Here is a 26,383-nt window from a genome sequence, read left to right on the forward strand (position 1 = left end):
CAATTTTCCAGTCTGTATCACAATCTTGCTTGACAATAGACACAAGACATCAGGCTATCTCAGCTAGATACCAGCCAATAAGATCACTGAGGCCCTCTTTCTTTTTTTTTTTTTTTTTTTGAGACGGAGTTTCGCTCTGTCGCCCAGGCTGGAGTGCAGTGGCCGGATCTCGGCTCACTGCAAGCTCCGCCTCCCGGGTTCACACCATTCCCTTGCCTCAGCCTCCCGAGTAGCTGGGACTACAGGCGCCCGCCACCACGCCCGGCTAGATTTTTTTATTTTTAGTAGAGATGGGGTTTCACCATATTAGCCAGGATAGTCTCGATCTCCTGACCTCGTGATCCGCCCGTCTCGGCCTCCCAAAGTGCTGGGATTACAGGCTTGAGCCACCGCGCCCGGCCGAGGCCCTCTTTCTAACTTCATGTTTACCTAGACATCATATGACTATACATTTGATTTTCCATGCAAATTCTTTCTCTCCGGTGATAATTCACTAACCCTGATCACCTAGTTTATTTAATTGCTAAACTTTCTATGGTAAATTAATAAGCTGCCATTTGGGCGGCATTAGATTCTTGGGCTGTTCTCTGTTCAGTTATACGAAGTTAAATATAGATGCTGGAGACCAAAGTATGGCACTTCTTAGAAATAATTCTATCTCATCACTCTACTATTGTGCTACACATCTTATGGGTTTACTACAATCAAATCAAATGAGGTTATTAACACAAACTTATTGTCAAATAAAAGACCAGAAATGTATAGTATTTAACCACAAAAAAAAAAAAAAAACAATTTTAACCTGTTGAAAACACAGCTTTCTGGTTCAAGATAACAGACTTAGCACAGTCATTTGTTTCTTATCCTTCTCAGGACCTCATTACCGTTCTAGTATAGGAATAAAGAGAGGAGCAATCCTTTATCAGCAAAGAGAATGGAAGTAGAACCATCAGTTGATGAGAGGTTCCAACCATAATCTGGAAGATGGAAGGCCACATTTAAAAGGTCTCCAGTAAAACAGATGGTTTTCCTCCCATTTATTTTAAAATATGATGATCAAGAGGTCCCGGACGCATGCACAGTTACCAGCAATGAGGCTTCCCAGTTCCTGATATTTAAATACAAGTTAGCATAAATGTGAACGGATCATCAAATATATGTAGAAAACTATCAGCATGAGGGAATAAGAAAACAAGATAAATAACTGTACTAGGATAACCAAAATTATAATTTTACTTAAAGGAAACCATTAAGAAAAATGTTTAGTATCTTCAGGTATTAAAGATATTACATCCATAAAATAAGGATGCTTGAAAAGAACAATCAGAACAACAAAATACTCAGGGAAAATAACATTCTATTATATGAAATTAAAATTCATAATATGGTTGACAAAGCTGAATACATACCAAAGAATATAGAGCAAATGGTAGGCAGAAAATATGAAAATGAGATAATACAAATGATCAACTGAAGATATTCAATAAATAATAAAAAAGAACTCCCCAAGGAGAAAAGAGAAAATAGAAAGAAACCATAAAGTAGCTTCAGAAGAAAAAATAAATTGGCATTAGATTTCTTACCAGTTAAAATGAAAGTAGAAGATAACATAATGCCTTTAAAGTTCTAAGAGGAAATGACTTCTCATGTAGAATTCTAAGCACAACCAAACTATCCATTAATTGTGAGGACAGAATACTTTTCAGATATATGAGTACTTTTCAGATATGTATTTCATATAACGAATTTTAATTTTTACCCTAGTAAAACAAAGGGCTTGGGAGAATTCATCAAAAAAGAAGATATGATTTACAATGCATCAGAAGTCTAATGGACAGAAACTGTAGCATTATTATATATAATTATGATTTGTAAAGCTGAGCAGCAGAATCAGAAAGGAATTAATCCAAATAAAAACAGGAAGTCAGTAGGTTCCCAGAAGGAAGTTTTCCGGTTAATACAATGGGTTTCATCCAACAGATAAAGTGAGCAAGAAGCTAGAAAATATTAGGCATACTAACATCTTATGTTACTTTAATAATACTATTTAAAAAGAGAAAAGACAAAGGAACAAATTTTAAAAAGTGGTTCAATTCTACAAATGTTTAAGGTAGACAAAGATATTTTCTTATCTTTAAGGAACTTACATTTCTATAAAAAGGTAGAATAGAGATAAGATATATAAAGACTATACACTGAGAGAGAGTAAGGTAATGTTATAAAAAGTATATGTGCTATGGGAATTCAGAGGAAAAAAGAGAGCACACACGTTTGGAGATTCAAAAAAGAAGGCTGAGTTAGAAATTAACCTTGTAAGAAGATCAGGATTCTGACTGATGAAAATGGGAGGGGTAGGGCGAAGACTTCTTGTGATGTTTCAAATATAAATCATTGAAAAGCAAAGGTAGGTAAGAATCTGGCCATGTCCAGAACATGTATGAAAAAAAGCTAGAGACTTGTAAGGGTTAAATAATAGTAGTCCTTAAATCCTAGACTGGATTTATCAGATGATGTGAGGGGAGCACTTACAGTTTTTACTAGAGAAATGGCATTATCAGAGTACTTTGGAAGAGTGGTTTCCACAGTGTGGTTCCCAGACCAGAAAATTCTAGGGTCCCACCTCAAATCCACTATATCAAAAACTTTGGGTCAGGCATGGTGGCTCATGCCTGTAACCCCAGCACTTTGGGAGGCTGAGGTGGGCGGATCACCCGAGGTCAAGAGTTCAGGACCAGCCTGGCAACATGGTGAAACCCTATCACTACTAAAAATACAAAAATTAGCCAGGCGTGGTGGCACGTGCCTGTAATCCCAGCTACTCAGGAGGCTGAGGCAGGAGAATCGCTGGAACCCGGGAGGCAGAGGCTGCAGTGAGCCAAGATCGCGTCACTGCACTCCAGCCTGGGCAACAAGAGTGAGACTCCGTCTCAAAAACAAACAAACAAACAAACAAACAAAAACACACATACAACTTTGCAATCTTGGTTTCACAAATCTTCCAAGTGATTTTGATGCATGCAAAAGTTTGATAACCTTTCTTTTACTCTAAGTTAAGGTAAAATCACTAAAAGGTAGAATAATTTAAGTAAGACATGATGAAAATGGGATGTGAGGGTCATTATAGCAAACACAACACAACACAACAAAACAAACAAACAAAAAACTCTGCAGCTCTTAGTAACTGATTAGGGGTGGAGAAGAAGCAAATAACTACTTTGAAGAATGTGGTAGTATGTGAAATACTTAAGTCAGTGTAGTCCAAAGTCCTTATCTAATAGTTTGTACTATCTTCCCCAAGAGCTATTCATTGTAAACATTCTTATAAATACATTACCAAAATAAAGCAAAGTTCTTTATATTAGTTTTACATGATTAATTATTCTCATGCAGAGCTTCCCATACATAGCTAACAGGTAGCATCTTTATTTTTTCTTCCTTGGCCTTGAGGGAACACCCTAACCTACATACCACATCACAGCTACACATGTGCTTTCATCCATAAGGGAAGCCTAATGAGATAATGTTCAGTAACCAGTGGCAGTGCTCAAAACTTCATAGGTTACACTATTAGTTCTCTATGAAGGAATACCCAGAACAAAACAAACTCAAATAGGACCAAAGGAAAAAATAAATGTATAGGTACACATAAATTTTAAAGATAATTATTACAGATACTATCAAAATGAGAATGTGAAATATTAAACAAATACTTTCTAATTAAAACTCTTAAAAACATGGGCATCACCCCTGACTCCCTTCTCTTTATGTCTCTCTCAAACTCTCTACCAAGCAAATACTATTGGCTCTACCTTCAAAATACATCCAGATTCTGACCACTTTTTGCCACTGTCACTACCACCATAAGCTCTCCCTTGGATTACTGCAAAAGCCTCCTGTCAACCTGCTTTTACCCTTGTCTCATTGTGGTCTGTATCAGAGGTAGGCAAACTATGACACACACAGCAAATCAAGCCTATCAATTGTAAGTTTTATTGAAACATAGTTACAGCCATCCCTTAAGTAATGTTTATGGCAGTTTTCATGCTGCAATAGTAGAGCTGTGTGGTTATTATAGACTACTACATGACCCACAAAGCCTGAAACATTTACTATCTGGCTATTTACAGAAAAAAGTTTCCAAGCCTTGGTCTACATGCAACACAGTAGTCAGAGTGATCCTGTAAGAACATACGTCACATCATGCCATTCCTCTGTTCACAATCTTCCAGATACTTTTCATTTGAAAGTAAAAGCTGACATCCTTAAAATTATCTGCTTGCTATTCCTCTGCCTCTTCAAGCATACTCCTGCTGTGTACTTGCTGTTAACACTATCTAGAATACTCCTCCCCAGATACTGTGTTTGCTCCTCACTTCTTTTAAAGTCATGTCACCTTCCCAGTAAGAATTTCCTTTCTCCTGTATCTAAAATTTCAAACCATTCCTCCTTCTGAACACCACTTAATCTCCTTTGGCACTTTATTTTTCTCCATAATGCTTATCACCTGACATATTTATTTGTCTGTCTCCTTATATTAAATAAGCGAGGACAGGGATACTGGAGTGTTTTGTTCACTGCTGTATCCCTAGCACCTAGAACAGTACCTGGCACATAGCAGACATCAATAAGTATTTGTTAAATGACAAAGCACAGGAATAATAGATAAGTAAAATTAAATGACCTATGTAATACTGGAAATTAAGACATTTACAAATTTATCTTAGAATTTCATGACTAACAGGATTGTGGTTCTCCGTATTACTAAAGATATGTCAATATATTAGAAAGGTGACTGAAGTGCAACACAGTCATTACTTAATATTGTATTACACAAAGACGGTAACTTTCTAAATAAAGCTATCAAAATTATCAAAATTCTAGTAGAGTTGATGACTTATATTAATCTTTTAAGCTAAATCTAACTATCCTTAACTTTCTCATCCTCACTACCAAATTTTCAGACTATAAAACAAAAGGACCACATAGTTTTTCTTAAAGGTCTCTGCCCCATGTTCTTCCATCTAAAGAACCAGATGACCTACATTCTCCTGAAGAGGGTTATCTTCTTAGCTATATACTTTCAGAAAAAGCTTAATATGGGGTAGAAAGTGTGAAGTTGATAGTCCATATTCAAATCTGCTTTTTAAATTAAGACAGGAGCAATCTAGCACCATTTTCATTTTGCATTATATTTAGGGACTACCACTAGCCTCACAGCACCACAGAAGATATTAACGAAGATATTAGGAGACTGTCATCACAACGCATCAGTGTCACTTTTTATTTCACCCTTTAAGACTTAGTTTCTAGTGAAATTGCTTGACCAGCTTCATTTTAGCCTGTTAAAACTGGCTGTTCTTAACATGAACATTTTAACCTTAATTAGATAAATCCAATATTAGGTATCAACTAGTGTAGTAATTCTTTTAATAACAATCAGTTTTAAACAAAAGTAAGCCTCTCTGGCAATACACATTCTTTATGTATTTGTATTTATTTAGCTCACAGGCCAAAGTTTGCAGGGCAGAGATTTTTTTTTTTTTTTTTTCACTTAAATCCATTGTTAGTGACAATGTAAGTGTTTAAACAGTATTGCTTTAGGAATCTCAGAAGTTCAAGTAGAAAGATATATTCCATATTCTGGGAAAAGATGGTACCAAGACTTTAAGAATTTAATTTTTTAAAAGTTTCAGTAACTACCTTCCCTACTCATACTTTTCAACCAATTGGGAAAAAAGTCTTCTCTGAAATCAGCATCTACTTGGCAGATGTATGTCATCGTTGTCTCTCTCATTGTTTCATCTTTAAAAATGTGTAATACTTTTTTAATTGCAGAGGTAATAAAAGATATTTATTTTAAAAAAATAAAGTGATTATCTACTTCTTTCCTGAGGCACATGAAAGCATTTAAAAATGAGTTAATATATATACACTCTTTCACCTACCATCACAGTATTTACTTTTCTATGTCAAAACATACAAAGTTATATCATTACCTTGTATGTATTGCTATTTAAAATATCTTCACTGGTAGATAAATACCCAGTTGGTTCCTTTTGTTTTGCGATTTCTTATGTAAACCTGGTGAGATTTGGATACTAGCTACTAAAATGAGATAAAATAAGAATCTGGTTTCAAGACTTCTACCAGGGTAAACTACTTTAGGAGACAGAAAAGGAATAGGACAACTATCCCTACCCCATGACTGGGGGTGGGGGTAGATGAGAAAAATAAATGGAGGTGAGAAGGAAAGAAGTTCAATCTAAGAATGGAGGTTTCATAGCTTGGTCATAGATGCATGTCCATACAGATAAACTAGCAAACAGTTAAAAAATAAGAATAGAAATGTAAGATTCTGAATTCTTGATTTCTTCCCCTTATATTATTCAGCATAACTAGCTTAGGTACTGTCAACTCTCCAAACAACATTAAAAAACCTCACTGATCTAGCAAAGCTAAGTTTAGCAGACTAACTTCAGTGAGGAAGAACATGAAGAGGAAAGACAGAGAAGGATATTTATAAGGTTTTAGGGTTGGGTGGGCTTTAATCAACGTTTTTCAAGGTGAGGACCTGGTTAGAACTGACAAAATAGTTTTGGATTGGTAACGATGATGAAATGGGAGTCCTGAAGCAAGTCTTTTTGGAAAATCAGTCTTGATAAATAAAGCTATTTTAGTTGTTTCACCATCATGAGTGAGAATTTCCTAAAGCAAGCATACAACTATGTTTGCTTGTTCTAAGTATTCTTTACCATAGAGGCATGGAAATATTCCTGCCCCAGAATTGTTCATCATAGTAATATGATATTGGTGCCAACTCCCCCCATTTTATGGAATTAAAAAGCTTTTAAATTTTATTGATCAGCTTTAAAAATGTTTTAGACTTTAATACGAATTGCTAAAATTAAATCTGGTACTCTGCAGTGATATGCTGGAGTAGACAGGTAAATCTGAAAAATAACCAGAGAGAAGGCAGTAAATTTACAATAGTCCCTTAATATCCACAGGGACTGGTTCCAGGAACCACCCTCCCACCCCCACCCTAAGACACCAAAATCCACGATACTCAAGCCCCTTATATAGGAGAATAGTATTAGCATATAATGTAATGTGAAGGTTTCATTCATTGTCTTTTTTTTTTTTTTTAAAAAAAAAAAAAGAAAAACAACTAGTTCTTGTCCTCTGCCAATATTTTGAGCTAATCTTATTCCTTTCCTTCAGTTGGTTGGGTCTTAATCTGTGTTGATAATTCTAACACAGATCTTTGCAAGTCTGTTTATACTCATTTTCTTGGTGATCTCTCATCCAGTCTCACAACTTTACTTCCCATCTATTCCTGAGTAATCCAGTATACATTTTCTCTCCAGAACTCCAGATACAACTTAATTGCCACTCAAGATCTCCACTTGATGTTTAATGAATGACTAAAACAAAAATGCCCAAAACTAAACCCTACGTTCTCCCTCAATACATAAATGTAAACAATAGATAGATGGAATAAAGAATACAATTACTTTGCAAAAAGACTCAAGAGGAATTAGCCAACAAGGCATCTCCTGAATGCTGTTCAGTAAGATTCCATATGAAATATTAGATTTACAAACAACTTTTGGTAATAAATTCATGCTTTTAGTTCATGTGGCATTCAGTATGTGGGATTTTTAAAGGTTATTTTTAAATATGTGGTAAAAAATCCCAAATCAATCCTTTTTTTTTAGTTATATAATACAATTAAAGGATTAATGCTTGAGGTAATGGACACCACATTTGCCTTGGTGTGATTATTATTTATTGCATGCCTGTATCAAAATATCTTGTGTACCCTATAAATATATATACCTAGTATATATCTACAAAAATTTAAGAAAAAAATCCCAAACCAAAACCACATTAAGGGATTCTCCTCAGTTAAAAATTTCTTCACTTAATTCTCTACGTCAGTCCATACAATCCTACTAAAACTGCATTTCTTATTTAAGATTTGCTAGTCACTAAATGTCTCTTCAAAGCATCAACACTATTGATCTCTAAATATGATACTTTATTGGATATTATAATGTCATAGTATTCTTTTTATCTCTCCTCTTCCAAACTCATATCTCCTCTAATAACCTAGGTTTAGCCTTTTGACCTTTGTTTTTTCTTCATATTGTCTACGACTTTCATTCCTTTATGGCTTCAAACAACCATTTCCATTATATTTAAAAAGCAGCAATGGTCTCTCTCTTTTTTTTTTTTTAAACAATTTAAAGGACAGATGATGCAACAATGTTTCATTTTCTTGCACTCAAACAAAACACAAAAATGTTAAATCTTAAAAAAACAGAAAAACAAAACTGGAATCCAGATACTTGCATTAAAAGTCCTAAGTCTTATACTGTCTAACTTTTATCTCTTGGTGCCCCAGTTTCTCCATCTGCAAAAATTATTAAACTAGCTAGATGATCTTTCTAAAGTTTTTTTTTAATATTCTGGTTTGTATTTTTAAAACTGTTTACAACTTATGTGGTTCTTTATGGCCTTTATTCCCATATCTAGTCAGACTCTCATACAAAAAATGAGGGGATTCTTTAACTTACATAACATCTTAGACAAATGGTTTCAGAAGGATAGGTACTTGAGATTCTGTGAAAATAAGTCAGTGTGCTAACTTGTTATCTATAGAAGGAAAGCTTGGGCCGGGCAGGTGTATCACGCCTGTAATCCTAGCACTTCGGGAGGCTGAGGCAGGTGGGTCACGAGGTCAGGAGATCGAGACGATCCTGGCTAACAGGGTAAAACCCTGTTTCTACTAAAAATACAAAAAAGTAGCCAGGCATGGTGGCAGGCGCCTGTAGTCCCAGCTACTCAGGAGGCTGAGGCAGGAGAATGGCATGAACCTGAGAGGCAAAGGTTACAGTGAGCCAAGATCACGCCACTGCACTCCAGCCTGGGCGACAGTGTGAGACTCCGTCTCAAAAAAAAAATAAAATAAAAATAAAAAAATAAAAAGAAAGCTTGGTAAGCAAGTTTTATTTATAGAGACTGTGCTTTGAATCATCGCTTGATGATGGCCTTGTTTACTCCAGAACTTAAAGTTCAATTACTTTTTAATGTAAGATATCAATACACATTTTACTTATTCTTACATTATTATTTACAATAATTTTATTTTCCTCCTTTGTACTTCCTATATATATATATAATTAAAAGCCTGTTTTAGCTTTCAATTTTGTCTGCTCATTTGTTTATAATTCATGTAATTTGGTTTAACACATAGTTTCCATTTTAGCATTTGCTAAGTTGTCTTAATCATCTGCCCTAAGTAACATGGTATCCTCAAGCTAAATCCTAACCCTATTGGTCATGTGATTATTTTTTAAGGCGCTCTCTCTTGTGCTCCCCTCCCCCACATATATATAGTAAGCAAATATACTTAATCAGAATAAAACCACAAAAATCAACTTTGATTTACAGAGCTCATTCCATTTCCAGTCACTTTAATGTCCAAATAAGACAACACACATTTACAATAACAAAGATAAAATAATTAAGCAGGGTAGCAGAAATAAAAATTTAGGTTAATGAATTTTTATAAATGTCATTTGGAAACATATTATCTTGCTTCACCCCTAACTGTAGTCTCCAAATATTCAATGATGTTGCCACCATTCATTGTTATCATAACATACCAAATATATTTATGTCCTTATGCCTGCCTGGTTAATGCAGGTTTTTTTATCTGTTTGAAATATCCACATGTTATTTTCTGATCATTCATTCAGATTTAACTTACTCTTTTTGGGTCCACAGAAAGGTTACACTGACCCCCAGGGCAGAATAAATCATCATCTCCTTTTGCTTTACCACAGCATTTTGATTATAATTTCACTACAGCTTGCCATTTATTTTTTCTCTTATTATAATTATTTATTTTCCTATCCAAGTCCATTAGGCTACATGCTTTTTGAAGGTAAGTACTGTACATGTGTTTTCTCTGGTACTTTCTCTTTCCCAAAATCAAACCCAGTACTGACAATGTCTTCTATTTTTGTCCATTAAGGTATATTGGTCCTTCATCTTCCTATTTTGACTCAAATATCTATAGTTTCCAAATGTACATGGTCTTTTAAATAATTATTTGTTTTACATATTGCATTCACATTTACACATAAATTGTCTACGTGTAAAGGTCCCCTTGGAGTAACAGCATGTAAAATTTAAAACTTGATTCCTAATTTGCTCAGTTGACTCACTTTGAACATAAATCCTGCGTTACCTGTCAGGATGAATTAAGTAATACTGTCATTTTAAGAGAACTTCATAAAAATAGTAAGATAGGCATTCTTTATAGGATTATTACTAAATTATTCTATTCTTTAATGGATTATTTTAAACACAAAGTACTTAAATTATTTTTAGATAAATGACTCTCATTTGAAACCTAATCATTTTAAACACAACTAGGATTCCAGCAATATTTTCTATGTTGAATAAATGTCAGATTGTCTCATATATAAACAAAATATTAATTTTAAAAGTCTAAAATACATTTAATATTAATAAGACAGCAACATACGTATTTTTAGAAATTACTGCTTTAATATCTCTCCAGGGAGATAAACTTTTCTCAGAAAGAACTTTCATTATAACACTGAAAATTTAAATTTTTGTTTTAAATCTAAAAATCATTCTCTAAAATTCTGTTACTTGCAACGGACACATTGCAAAGGTGATATCAAATGCCTTATGAGTTATTTATTATAATATCATTTACTCTAGTCAAATGTTGTCACTAAATATGTTGTAAAGAATAGCGTATATGGCTATACAAGTCCCTCACCACCCCTCACCCTAAGGGTAGGGATGCCACCCCATCCCTACCCTTATGTGTCTAAATCCAGTGTCTTAATCTACTTATCTGTCTCTATCATTATTAAAGTATTCACTTAAAAAACTACCCTGCCACCCCAAATTTAGTTATATTTCTACCATCCTCTTCTAAGTTACGTACTGGCAAATGTAACATTTAGAGATGTGCTACAGAACAAAACAAAGTTGGGAAAGATAAACCCATAAAACTAAAGGGTATGCTTTTGTACTGCAAAATAACATTTCAAAGAATGAGTCAACTAAAATGTTTAAGAAAAAATATTCAGTAGTTCAAAGGGAATCATTTTTAACTACTGTAAATTAGATTAGACTGAAAAATAATGTGATTCATAAAAAAGTTACAGTCAAGTGTATTATTTGATTAAATCTTATTGATCTATAATATAAAAAATTCACTCAGTCCAGTAGTATCGGGGCATTTTAAAGGCCCCGTTATCAGTTCAACATAATTTTGAAACTACAATTTGTTTTTGGTTTATGGCTATTATTTCAATACTACTGTAACAATTTGAACAACAGAATCTATTTTAGATCTTCAAGGCCATTGACTCCTTAGTTAAAAACAAATTACAAACCAATTAAACACTAATTTTTCAATCTGTTTTCATCCAGCTAAATATGGCAACCCAAGGCACTTCAACTATCAACCCTACTTGTGATGTACGTATACATTTCAAAGTAAAAAATCTTGAACTAACATCATTAAGTAGAACTGGAAAATTCTGTTGTATTTATTTATACTAACAACATTTTACTATTATTTCTTCAGGCAAAATAAAGTTATCCCCATCAGATGTTTATCCATCTCATCTCTTTATTTTAATCCTTTCCTTCAGTTTTAGTCTCTTCCCTTATTTCCCTACAAATCCTGGACTCTGTGGTCACTGTTTATTTTCTAACCTCAACTTGTCCTTTGCTTTCCATCCTTAAATCCCCAATTCTACTTCAGTTCTTCAATCCATTCCTTCCCCCAAACAACCTAAGAACTAATGGAGAAAAATTATACATGTTGTGTAGACTTGTTCAATAAAAATATAAAATTGATAATTTCACCTCTGTCCGTTGACATATTTACCTATCATTAACTTATCTTCAGTTAGATCCTCTCCTAATCCCCTTCACAGGCTATCAAAAGCTTTTGCTATTTTCATTAACTGTCTACCCCACAGCCTGCTCAATTCTCAGTATATGACCTGAGCTCATCCTTTATAGCCAGTTGAGACAATTATACAGATATGCCACTTTTTGTCTACCCTCAGATAGTAACAAGTTACCATCTGAGGCCATATCCTTGCTTCCTTCTTTGCAATGTACAGAAAGAAATATCCCTCATTCTATCTAAAGCATTCTGTCCTGGATATTCTTAATACCATATCCCCCAGAATTGGATGATATTGGTCCATCATTCATCCTTTCTGACATTTTTCTTCAATCTTTCCTGATCCACTAGTTCCATCCCATTATCCCCGAAGTCTCTCCTAACTAAAATTAAAAAAAAAGTTCTTGACCCTGCACATCTTCTTCAAGGAATTTTTATCTCTAACATTAAACTTTTTCTTTTTTTCAGCCTTCATCTCTGTACCTTCCTCATCAGCTTGCCCTTAAATAATGATTATCCTGTGTTCCAGTGTCCATTCTCTTTTCACTCTTTACCCTCTCAGTTTCTCACATATACAGGAACTCATATGTACCCCTGAGGGATTGGTTCCAGGACTCTGTTGGAAACCAAAATCTACGAATGCTCAAGTCCCTTACATAAAATGATGTACTTATACACATCATCCCACATCTTTTAAATTATCTCTAGATTACTTATAACACTAATACAATGTAAATACTTATGTGAATAGTTGTTATATTTGTATTGCTTTTTGTGTTTTTTTAAAATTGTTGCTTTGTTATCTTTTATTCTATTTTTTCCCAAATTATTTCTGACCCAAAGTTGGTTGAATCTATGGATCTGGAACCCATGAATATGGAGGTCTAACTGTATACCCAACTGCTTATGAGACCTCCACCTGAACAATTTTGAGACATCTCAAGTCAACTAATCATTTTTTTTACAATTTTTCTAATCTCAGTACCTTTTTTTTTTTTTTTTTCTGAGACAGAGTCTTGCCCTGTCGCCTGCCTGGGTTGGAGTGTAGTGGCACAATCTCGGCTCACTGCAACTTCCGCCTCCCAAGTTCAAGCGATTCTCCTGCCTCAGCCTCCCAAGTAGCTGGGATTACTGGGATGTACTACCACACTCAGCTAGTTTTTGTATTTTTAGTAGAGACAGAGTTTTGCCATGTTGGCCAGGCTGATCTCAAACTCCTGACCTCAGGTGATCCGCCTGCCTTGGCCTCCCAATGTATTTTTTACCTCAGCTGGTAACACCAAAATTAACCAAAGTACTCAGTAACTAGAGTATCATTCTAGAATCTTCTGTTTCTTTTACCATTGCTCTACAACCAAACAATCAGAAATTCTTTCAATTTACTCCTTAAATTTCTTTATTTCACACCCTCATGACTACTGTTCAGATCAGGCTTTCAATTCTCTTGGATTATTTTAGATAGTTCTCCCTCCCCTAAGTGATTTCCATACCCTGGTCTCAATTTCTCAAATCCATTATCTCTATAACCGCTGTAATTAACTTACTGAAAAGAAATCAGATCATAACTTCTACTTTCTTGCTTGAACACTTATCTCTTTCGTCACTTTCTAAAACCTTTTATGATTTGACTCATGACTCTGCCTTCCCCCCTCCAATCCCCATACAAAACCAATGTTCTTGAACACACGCCTGTGCAATTTAAGGTACTTGTTTGTACACTTTATTCTTCTGGCTAGAACAGCCTTCCCTTGATGTGCATACCAGATACCTTAAAATGTAGCTCTGGTATCTCTTTTCTGAAACATTTCTTTTTTGACTACTACTCCACAGTAGTAGTAGTCAATTGTGTCTTCCTCTGGCCTATTCCTGTACCCTGTACTTGTTCCTAATACTCTATTACATTACATAGTTGACCCCACTATAAAAAACTCAGAATTGGCCAGGCACGGTGGCTCATGCCTATAATCCCAGCACTTTGGGAGGCCGAGGCGGGCGGATCACAAGGTCAGGAGATCGAGACCATCCTGGCTAACACGGTGAAACCCCGTGTCTACTAAAAATACAAAAAATTAGCCGGGCAGGGTGGCGGGCGCCTGTAGTCCCAGCTACTCGGGAGGCTGAGGCAGGAGAATGGCGTGAATCTGGGAGGTGGAGCTTGCAGTGAGCCAAGATCGTGCCACTGTACTCCAGCCTGGGTGACAGAGCGAGACTTCATCTCAAAAACAAAAAAAAAACCTCAGAATTTGTGTTTTTCATAATGGTACTCATGAATGATTCATGCAGAAACACACAGTATTTGACACATTACCACAAAATAAAAGCATTGAAGGCAAGCATAGAAAACACTTTTACAAATTCTGAAAGAATAAATCAGGAATCCTTAATCAGAAATGAATACTATAACATTCAAAGAAAAAATCACCTAAACAACTCACATAGTAAAAAAAAAAAAAAAAGATACTCTAAAACTACACAGCGGTTAAGAGCACAGAATTTTTGTCAGAGTACACATATAATAATTAACACAGTGCCTTGAAAACAACTGTATGTCTTTAAAGTTAACTGCTATTATAACTAATACTATTATTATTAAATTAAATAACCAGACATGGATGAATTAAAAATTGTTCTAGGTCATAAGTACTTTTGGTCTTGGTACTAAAAATTGTAGATTCCACCAAACTCTTTTATGTTTTTAAGGAAAAAAAAAATCACTTAAGAGGGATTTCTTATTATACTAGTAAATGTGATAAATAATAACTACATTTTGTTACTTCCTAAGTAATTTTAATGGTTCTTTCTCTAATGCAAATCCTTTCATTAACAAGAAATTCTATTGAAGAGATTTGCCAACCTCTACTTGCTGAAAGTTTCCTTCTTACCACATAGCAAAACAAATGCATCAAATGATTAACACAGCAAAATGCCAGGAAATTCTTTTCCTACAAAGTTGTAAGTTCTAAAACAAGTTGCTTTTACCTTCAGGAGCATCTGCATCACATCTCTTTGGCACAGAAAGGGTTGAATTGCCTTTATGGTTATCAGAAGTTATATTAGTCTGAAAGATAAAAATATAGTTAAAATGTAAAAACCACATTAATAAATACATTTGGATTTAAAAAGTAATCACTATAAACTGTATACTCCATATACTAACTACATCTATCTAACATTTCAAAATGTAAATTTTATGTAACACTGCTCTTAGAAGAAAATTATGGTAAATTAAACATTAAGGCTTTTTGCAATAATAATCCTTTAGGTCCTGTGTTGAACAACAGGGTTTCTTCCCAGAACAAACAAATTCCATTTTTAGTACAAAGTAGAGCATCTGAAAAGAATGCTATTTTCAGACTGTGGAACATGCAAAGAATATCTTTTGTCCAAGCAAAAGCATAGTCTTCCTTCATTCCTTCACAGGAGGATGTTTAATAAGCATGACCTAGTGAGGTAGGTGAAGGGGATGATTGGGCAAGAAGAGAATAAAAAGGTATAAGAAGTGAGAAATATGGTTCAGGTGATTTTCCAGCATGGTGTTTCCCCAACTCAGGTCATTCATGTACCTCCATCATGATCTGTGCTTTACCTGTTTCACCTACATTATAACTAAACATTTTTCAATGAAATAGCCTTTTAACACTCACCAATATTATGGAGGGTACTGACTGAGGGTTGATATGTTTGTTAGATTTTTCTTTCTAATTGCATGTTAAAGTAAAGAAAGAATGAAGTGCAGGATAAAAAAGAAATGATCTGGGCACACTGATTTAACAATGCAAGACTCCACTAAAGCAATGCTTGATCAGGCCCTGAAACATAAATATGGTTTGAACAGTTAAGAAGTAGAGCAAAAGGTATTTTAAAAAAAAGGAAACAAACTAAACAAAGTTTGAATCAGATTTGGTCAGAATATTTTGAATCGTCAGAAAATCCAAACTTACTGTTCTATTAAAACTAAAAGTCACAGTGGCTTTTGAGAGCTCAACAGCATCAATAAATCAGCATATGAGGAAACCCATCATGTTAAAAGAATGTATAGTTATCTACATATAAAACATTTATAAAGCCTCTTCTAGGGGATTCATAGTGCCAATGAACGGACATGCTGTGCTCACCAAAATGTTCTTTGGGAGCCATATTATTAAAATCAGTTAAAATGTTATTTTAGAGGAAGTATTATGAGTTTTAATGAAGTACTAACATAAAGCTCAGTAGCTTAGCATCACAGGGCCCATTTAAGGAACTATTGTAATGAAATTCTGTGTGTTGTTTCAAAAAAACAACAGTATGAAACAAATATAAACATGCTAAAAATAGAAATAAAAAACCAGTTTTAGCAATATTAAATTTAATCTGATGAGCTAATATCTTATGCTAACCATCACAATTAAAATTTGATTTTAAATATCACTATCTTTAAAATATCAAAATAATCAAGTTTTAAATATTTCACTTACCTCTATTAAGTAATTTTGGCTTCCATACATAACATATTGGGGAGCAAGACTATAAATCATATAGCTAGTGTGAAGGACAATAAGCAGAAGTATCATGCAGAGAAAAAGGAGTGCTTGGGGCCTGGTTCTACCTCTTCTGATTTTATATAACTGGAAAGAAAAGAGTGACAAAATTTCAGCAAAATATTTCATTTGTAAAGCATTAAATACTGTTCTTGTGTTATGAGAAATGATTTACACAGTTCAATCAATCATTATTTTTCTTCCAAAGTAAATACTAAAAATTCTTAATCATCCCAAATAATTTTAAGATAATTCACATGGTCTACTTCCAAAGAAATCTTCTAAACTTATTGTGTAACAGCATCTGTTAGAAATTCATGGAGCTAATTGTGAACTACCTCTAGTTCTATCTAAAGATTAGAAGTATGAATTTAAACTATAAGTATCAGTAATATACTATGGTTTTATATAACTTTTTATATAATACTGTATAAGAATAGACAATGTCATGTGTTTATAAACGTCCATTTCTATGAAATACTCGTGACATCCTTACACTTTGCTATAAAAATTAGTTTATGAAAAATTCTGATAATCTTATTAAAGAGCTTTTCACATTTATCTATACTAAAGGGAAATGAAAACACATGGTAACTGAAATATAAGGAACCAGGTAACTTGCTTCATTTCAATACCATAGCATGCTTTTATTTTAGTGACTTATACTGTCCCACCTCCCTGTTTTATTACTAGATTGTAGTACAGACTCCAATTCCAGATGGGAGGACAATAAGACCATTTATAAATGTACATTTCCCAGGTTCTTTCACAGCCAGTAGTGGCCATGTGATAAAATATTAAACATGAAAAGCAAAGCAGAAGTCTGTTAGGGATTTCTGTAAAAGTCTTGTTTTATTGATACAATTGTATACCCCTTTCTCCTAACTACCTTTTTCTTCACAGAATATGAACAGGATAAAAGGAACTGCAGCAGCCATACTACAATCATGACAGAGATACTCGAAGAATTACAGAGATATTGGATCCGACTTTTTGAGCTACTGAAGCAATACTAGCTTCTTTTTTCCATAGCAAGAAATCTTCCATTAGTTCAAGCCACTATTTAACTGAGATCTCTTTTACTGTCAGTAGTGGGTAAAAGTAGTGGAAGTAGTGTCACTAACCCACAGTAGTGGAAGTAGTGTCTACCTGATACAGCTTCATTTTAAAATTGTTAATTTACGCAAAATAAGCATTTGAAGAACATAACCAATGATATGGTAATCTTTGCTAATAGGGAGGGCTATCTTTTGAGCTTCAGTGTATCTATTATATTCGAATGTGTTTCTACTAAGAAATAATATAACTTTTGGACCAGGGTTTCTCAACCATGGAACTACCGACATTTTAGGCTAGATAAGTCTGCCCTATGCACTACAGGATTTTTAACAGAATCTCTGGCCCCTACCCAATACATGCCACTAGCACTCCCCAATTTTAACAACTAAAAATATCTCTAGATATTGCCAAATGTTTCCGGGGGTGCAAAATCACCCCTGTTTAAGAACCACTGCTCTAGATAAAAAGTACTCTTATGTCAACATGAAGTGAAAAGGCTAGTATTTCTCTCACTTGTGGTATAAAGATACAGCTACTATATTCTAAATCTAAGATAATTTGCAATAATGGAGATTACACACAAAATGAGAAAAAAATACTGTAATATATACTTACTCTAATCCAAAAGAACCATATGCCAATATTTCGAATTCCTGCCATTGAAGTAAAAATAAAGTACATAATAATAATTGTTATAAGAATATAATCAAGAGGGAAAACCTGAAAAAAAAGATGAAATTAAATTTAACATATAAACTATAAGCACTCTAACAGTCATATAAAGTAAACTAAAAACATTATTCCCATTTGGCAAATATTTACAATATCAACCTTGATTTAAATTAGGCTACTGTGTTTTAAAAAAAATCCTCAAAAAACAAACAAGTACCCAACTATTACCAAAATTTTTAATACCATTATACTAAGAAAAATCCTAAAGCAAATTAAACTACAATTGCATTTATTGATGAGATAAAAGACTTGATTAAATATTAATACCAAAAATAATTTGGAGAGGGTCACCTCATGTTATGTAATATATCCCAAGTCAAATTATGTATAACATAAAAGTTCAGGAATATATCAATATAATAATATTTAAAGCAACATGTCAATGTATAAACTACAGGCAAATAAAAAGTAAAACTAGAAAATAACATAAGCATATGTCAAACTATTAATAGGTTTTCAGCATAATAATTTTATATGGAACAGGATGTCAGAATTTTGCTAGACTCTAGCATTTTATACTCTAGCAGCTACAGTATAAAATGACTGATATTTTACTTACTGTTTGTAGTAAAGGCAAAAGCATATTCAGTGGATTACTCAGGTTAGCTCCAAAAATTATGAAACCAGAATCTATTCCAGCTGAATGAAGAGCTTTATCTAAACTAAAAAAATTATAAAGAATGAAATTTAAGTTATACTACCAAATTTTCAGCAAATTTAGAAAAAAATATAATAATTTAAGCATGCAAATACATCTGAGTCAAAGAAAACAATGGATTACAAATTAAATCTCACTTAAATATCTCACAGCTATTGTTCAATTGATGGAGAATAAAGAAACATTCTATTATTGGACGTTTTAGCCATTCTTTGAGTTAATGCGAAAGAACACTTCAAGTAAGAAAACTACTTAAGATGAATAGCCTACACTAATGGCATTCAGCAACAAAATATATATTATCACAGAATTTGCATAAGTGCTTTAGAAAATGTGTCTACTGTACTTACTTTGACAAGAAGAGAGAAATTACAAACAGCAATGCAACTAAGATGAAAAATATTCCCCAGATGATCTAAAAGCAAAAATATATTCATTAAAATATAGTTCTAAAAGTTGATATTAAAAGCACAAAACCATTATATTCAATATGAGTTGCTAGAATATGACAAAGATCTAACAAAAACAATCTAAGATACATTTTAATTTAGTATATAATTCCAGGCATTTATACCTGAATTTTCATTATGAGACTATTTGATTGAGAACATGTACATAAAAGAGACAAAGCATTTGAAAAGTCTTCACTAATAAGTAAACAAATGAAACTCTTTGTTAGACCAAATACAAAGTTTTTATTCCATTACACTGAAATGAGACTTTAATGTTGACTGAAAAGTACATTATGACTAACAGACACACACACAACCCCAAAACCATGAAATGCAGGCTATATAACCCTGTTAGTTAAAATAGAAAATTTAGAACATTTTCCCATAGAAGTAATAATATATATAAATGATACATATAGTGGTTAAATTGTATTACAATCCATAAAAGCCTATACAAGTGATACTATTCCTGAAACAGAGTACTAACAACACTGAAAAAATTGTCATGTAAAACAATGTTTCTGTGGAAAAATGTCCTAAGCACTTAAGTAGCGGAACACATTTCTCCCAATTGTATGAAATTTATATTAAAGCTGGTAGAACAAGAGGAAGAAAAATATTATAACTGAGTTTCTAATGAAAAGTTTCAAGGTATAAAAGGGGTGAAATCTATGTTAAGAAAAACCTAAGCTCTTTTTCCCCCAAAATCTTCCCCAAGTTCCAGGGACAACTGGGCTAGAGTTGTCAAGACCAGACCCAAAAAGAAGAGTCCCAGTAAGCACAGTTAAGTGTGTGGGGCTCCTCCTTTAACTGGAATTGATATAAAGAGATCAATGAATGTTATGAAATCATGAATGGCAGGGAGATTTTTTCATCTTATTTCACATGACTGTTGAAGTAAATTTTAGAATCCTGAGAGAATAAAAGAAGTAACGCATGAACCTACCTAGCCTGAAAAGATGATTTTTGGAAGTAATTTTAGACCTGCACTCTGGGGAATTCTTCAGTTATGGCAGGGTGCCTTTGGGGTTCACTGGGAAGGAGAGAGTTGACAATGAGAGGGGACCAAGAAGGCTATAGTCATCTCTTGAAAACAGAGTGATATTGCATGTACTATTTTTCATGCTGGGATTCCGCAAGAGAATTCATTATTTAAAAAGGGTTTCATTGCAAAAGATTTTGAAGTGACTCCTTTATAGTAACAAATGTTCATTAGTAGAGGGTATAAAGGAGTTAATCTTTTTTTTTCTACTAGATTCAGGCATCTATATTTGGCACTGTGGTCAACCGAAAGGCAAGACAGACTTATACTTAGGATTCGCAAGTAAAAAACATTCCTTCCTAATAGCTGTTAACAAAAAATAGTTTGTAGCATGAAGCAATATAACTACTAAGTGCCAATTAGTAGTAGGAGAACATGATATGGAAACAGGATTTGAAATTAAGATTCCCTTCCTTTGATGTCCATTTTGGCAAAAACAAAAACAAAACAAACAAACAAAAAACAAACAACACTCTTAGCTATCTTCCCAATCTGTAGAGATGACTGACCCAGAATTAGACTGCTTAATCAGTGACTTAATGGAATACAGAACAAATGTAAAAAATATAAATACTTAATAAAGACCAAGAAAACTATACATATTTAAATACCAGAACTTAAATTAGTAGTTACAGAATCATATCAGTGATGACCACATTGGGGTGACCTAAATGCTACATATTATGCTCTAGCTATAATGCCAATTTTGAAATAAAAATTAAACTATAGAGGTAACGTCAATAAAAACGGAATAAGAACTTCTGAACATTTTCTCCTCTGTAAAAGCAGATTACAAGAAAAATAAAGGGGAAAGAAGAGTCTTTTTAACAAATAGTACTGGGACAAGTAGATACCCACATGCAAAAGAACTTGTATCCTTACCTCACACCATATAAAAATTCAAACCAGACCAAAGACCCAAATGTAAGAGCTAATAAACTATAAAAACCGTTAACGGAAAACAAGTGTAACTCTTTGTGACCTTTGGATTAGGCTATGATTTTCTAGATCAGATACCTAAAGCACAAGCAACAGAAAAAAAAATTGGACTTTGTCTAAATTAAAAATTCTTTTGCTTCAAAAGATACTATCAGCAAAGTGAAAAACCAACCCACGGAATAGGAGAAAATATTTGTTTTGTGAATATAAAGAACTCTTACACCTTAATAAGAAGAAAACAATCCAATTGAAAAATGGGCAAAGGATCTGAATATGCATTTCTTTAAAGGAAATATACAACTGGCCAATAAGCACCTGAAGAGATGTTCAATATCATTCACTAGAGAAATATAAATCAAACCCACAATGTGAACCAGAGAAATGTGAGCCAAACTACTTCATGCTCACTAGGATGTCTATAAACAAAAAAAATATTAACAAGTGTTTATAAGGCTATGGAGAAATTGGAACTCTCATAGAGTACGTAATACTCTATGGGAATGTAAAATGGTGTAGACGCTTTAAAAAACAGCCTTGACAATTCCTCAAGAAGTTAAATATAGTTATTGTATCACCCAGCAATTCCAGTCTTTGGTATATACCAAACAGAACTGAAGACATCCACACAAAAATTTGTGTACAAATGTTCGCAGCAGCATTTTTCATAATACTAAAAAATGAAAACCCAAATGTCCATGAGTTGACAAACTGATAAACAAAATGTGGTATATCCATACAATGGAATATTAGTCAGCCATAAAAAAGAATGAAATAATGCTATATGCACATGAATGAATCATTAAAAACATTTACGCTAAATGAAGACAGAAAATACTACATATTGAATGATTCCATTTATATGAAATGTCTAGAAAAGACAAATCCATAGAGATAGAAAGATCAGTCATTGCCACGGACTGGGAGAATGGGGCAGACTGCTCATGGGTACAGGTTTTTTTGTTAAGGGAATAAAATTTTCTGACATTAGATGGTGATAGCTGCACAATCTTGTGAATATACTAAAAATCACTGCAATATACACTTTAAAAGGGTGAATTTCATGGTAAATTATGTCTCAAATGAAAAAAAAAGTTACACACGTCTGTAATCACTTATCCATAATTCTGAAATCTAAAACGTTCTAGAAATCAAATTTTTTTCTTAACTCATTTGTTGATTAAATCTCACTTAAACTAACATGGGTCTTAAAAAAAAAAAGTAACTAACTCTGAATATTTATTAATATATATTCACTGCAGAACTATTAATGCGCTCAAAAGAGGGTAAGAAGGCTGCTGCTCTGGGTTCTTTCAGAGGGTATGATTTAATATGTAATATATACATTTATTCTGAAAAATGAAAAATTCTAAATTTTATACTACGTTTGATCCAAGGATTTTGGCAAAAGGATTTTTGAACTTATATTATTATTATGAACTGATTATTTGTGTCTCCACACACTCCAAAATTTGTATGTTGGATTACTAACCCTGATGTGATGGTTTGGGAGGTAGGGTTTTTGGGAGGTAATTCAGTTGGACGAGTTTATGAAGATGAGGCCCTGATGATGAAATTAGTGTCCTCATAAGAAGAGAAGAGACCAGAACTAGTTCTCTTTCTGCCACGAAAGGACATAGCAAGAATATGGTCATCAAATCTGCTAGCAACTTAATCTTGAATTTTCCAGTCTCCAGAGCAATAAATGTCTGTTCTTTAAGCCAGGGGTCCCCAGCCCCCGGGGCCTTGGACAAGTACCAGTCCATGGCCTGGCCACACAGCAGGAGATGAGTGGCAGGTGAGCAAGCATCACCACCTGACCTCCATCTCCTGTCAGATCAGTGGCAGCATGAGATTCTAATAGGAGCACAAGCCCTTTCGTGAACTGTGCATACGAGGGATCTAGGTTGCGCACTCCATATGAGAATCTAATGATGAATGTAATGCATTTGAATCATGCCAAAACCATCCCTCCAGTCGGCAGAAAAATTCTCTTCTGAAACCAGTCCCTGGTGCCAAAAAGGTTGGGTTGACAGTTTAAGCCCCTCAGTCTATGAGTTCTATTTTATTTTTTAATATAGCAGCACAAACTAAGACAAATACATTGAACATGGTCTATTAAATACATGTGTAAATAACAGCAGAGAGAGAGAAAAAAATAGTCTGGTTGAATCTTAATAATCTGGGTAAGAAAATATATACAAAGCATACATATGGAATGGGTAAGGCTAGCTTGAATAAAACAAAGAGGATGCAAGGGAGACGGAAAATGTAGGAAGTTGTGATACAGGCCTCAATAAAGGAAAGGTCCACTATCAAATGAGGCTAGAAGAGAAGGACATCTTTAAAAACACAATTACAACTTAAAATTAAAAACAAAGCCTGGCTAAAAAATTAAAGGATAAGTCTCACTTGTATTCACTAGTCTCCAGTTTCACTCCTCAGTGGTAATTAATAGGTTCCTACGAATCATTCCAGAAATGGTGCATGCTCACTCTCACGCAATATTAACCAAAAGAGTACCTACCACAATATTTGCAATCTTAACATTAGTTTCAGTTAAAATACAACACATGATGAACATTGTAAAGGACTGTTCAAGATATGATTTATTTGTAAAGAAAGATACAGTGCTCCTATTCATTTCAATGGCTCTACAGTACTTTCTAAAATGGAGATAACAATTAAGCCAGTCTCCTGATGAACAATGATTGTTTTCACAATGTGGTTATTAGAAGCAACGGTATTACAAATTGATTTTTTAAAAAAATTAGTAGACTTTATTTTTAAGGACATTGTTAGGTTTACAGAAAAATCAAGGTGATAGTACTGAAGTTCTTACTTATCCCTCTCCCTTACAGTTTTCTTATTATTAACATCTTTCACTTGTGTGGTACATTTGTTAAAATTGATGAAACAATATTGATGTATTATTATTAAAGTCCATAGTTCACATTAAGGTTTACATTTTATATTCTATGGGCTTTGACAAATGGATACTGTCATGTATCTTCCATCAGGGCATCAAACATAATAGTTTAACTGGCCTAAAATACCCTGTGCTTCACTTATTTATCCTACCTCACCTCAAATCCCTCACAGCCACTCATCTTTTCATTACCTCTACAGTTTTGCCTCTTCCAGAATATCATATAGTTGGAATCAGAGTATGCAGCCTCTGTAGACTGGCTTCTTTTGCTTCTTTCACTTAGCAATGTGTATTTTAGATTTCCTCTATTTCTCTTTGTGAGTTGATAGTTTTTCTTTCTATCACTACGTAACATTACAGTATATAGATGTACCACAGTTTGTCCCTTTACTTACTGAAGGACACCTTGGTTGCTTCTGAGTTTTAGACATTACACGTAAAGTTGCTATTAATATAAACATCCATGTACATGGTATCCTGTGGACGTAAGTTTTCAATCCAATCAGGTAAATGGCTATGACTCTAACTGCTAGATCCTAATAAACAGGTAGGTTTAGCTTTGTAAGAAACTGCCAAACTATCTTCCAAAATGGCAGTATCATTCTGCATTCCCATCAGTAATGAATAAGTAGTTCCTGTTGCTTTGTATCTTAGCTAGCATTTGGTAATGTCAGATTTTCCTTTTTGGATATTAATCACTCTAATAAGCATGAAGTGGCATCTCATGGTTTCAACTGCAATTCCCTAATGATACATGATGTTGAGTATCTTTTCATATGCTTATTTGCCATCTGTGTCTTTTCTTCTGTGGGGTATTTGCTCAGAACTTTTGCCCGTTTTTTAATTGCATTGTTGGTTTTCTTATTGGTGAGTTTTAAGAATTCTTTATATATTTTAGACACAAGTCCTTTATCAAGATATGGACTGTACAAATATTTTCTTCTAGTCTGTGACTTGTCTTATTCTTTTAACAGTATCTTTTACAGAGCAGAAGTTTTTGATATGAGTAAATTCCAATTTATACATTATTTTTTCATGGATAATGCTTTTGGTGTTGTATTTAAAAACTCATTGCCAAATCTAAGGTCACGTAGATTTCCTTCTATGTTATTTTCTAGAAATTTTATGATTTTTGTTTTTACAATGAGGTCTAAAATATATTTTAATTTTTGTGAAAGATGATTTAATTTTGTGAAAGTAATAATTGGATATCTATATGCAAAAAAGATCCACTGTTTTTGCATACAGACATCCAATTATTATTGCTCCATTTGTTGAAAAGACTATTCTTTATCCAATGAACTGCCTTTACTCCTTTGTCAAAAACCAGTTGGCTATCTTTGTATCTGTTTATTTCTGGGCTCTCTATTCTGTTCCTTTTTTTTTTTCTTGAGACTGAGTTGCACTCTGTTGCCCAGGCTGGGGTATCCTGGCGCGATCTCGGCTCACTGCAAGCTCCGCGTCCTGGGTTCATGCCGTTCTCCTGCCTCAGCCTCCCAAGTTAGCTGGGACTACAGGTGCGTGCCACCAAGCCCAGCTAATTTTTTTTGTATTTTTAGTAGAGACGGGGTTTCACCGTGTTAGCCAGGATGGTCTCAATCTCCTGACCTCGTGATCCACCCACCTCAGCCTCCCAAAGTGCTGGGATTACAGGCGTGAGCCACCTCACCTGGCCAATTAAGTTCCATTGATCTAGTGGTGTATAGTCTTCCACCAATACCATGTTGTCTTGATTACTGTAGCTTTATAGGAAGGCTGAAATTTGGGTAGTGTCAGACCTCCAACTTTGTTCTTCAGTATTACACTGACTATTCTGGGTCATTTTTCCTTTCCACAAAAGTTTTAGAACCAATTTCTCAATAACCACAAAATAAACTTGCTGAGATTTTGACTGTAATTGCACTGAATCTATAGATCAAGTTAGGAAGAAGTAACATTTTAAAAACAAAATGTTCTGTTTTAAAGACATGAATAAACAGGACAGAAACCAAATTTTTTCCTAGGTATTAAACAGATATAAGTAATGCAGTTTAAAAAAAGTTTAATAAAAGGTGATATGCGGTACTCTATGAAGAATATCAAGA

The 26,383-nt window shown here is 33.9% G+C and overlaps 1 protein-coding gene across 2 annotated transcripts in view; it reads right to left on the reverse strand.

Annotated features, from left to right (window-relative positions):
• LMBRD1 (LMBR1 domain containing 1) overlaps positions 1-26,383 on the reverse strand; it is a 129,778-nt gene that overhangs the window by 7,437 nt on the left and 95,958 nt on the right. The window contains exons 10-16 of one of the 2 annotated variants that reach the window (XM_033217562.1): positions 19,291-19,355; positions 18,842-18,944; positions 18,166-18,270; positions 16,429-16,578; positions 14,951-15,029; positions 13,558-13,563; positions 4,486-4,604 (exon numbers count right to left, since the gene is read on the reverse strand). In XM_033217562.1, coding sequence (XP_033073453.1) covers positions 4,501-4,604; positions 13,558-13,563; positions 14,951-15,029; positions 16,429-16,578; positions 18,166-18,270; positions 18,842-18,944; positions 19,291-19,355 — 612 coding nt within the window. In that variant the 3' untranslated portion in view covers positions 4,486-4,500. Of the gene's footprint in view, positions 1-4,485; positions 4,605-13,557; positions 13,564-14,950; positions 15,030-16,428; positions 16,579-18,165; positions 18,271-18,841; positions 18,945-19,290; positions 19,356-26,383 lie in introns of those variants that run through there. The other variant, XM_033217561.1, reaches the window with a different exon arrangement.

Source organism: Trachypithecus francoisi, unplaced genomic scaffold (genome assembly GCF_009764315.1).
Source record: "Trachypithecus francoisi isolate TF-2019V2 unplaced genomic scaffold, Tfra_2.0 Lachesis_group10, whole genome shotgun sequence".
Lineage (NCBI taxonomy): Eukaryota > Metazoa > Chordata > Mammalia > Primates > Cercopithecidae > Trachypithecus > Trachypithecus francoisi.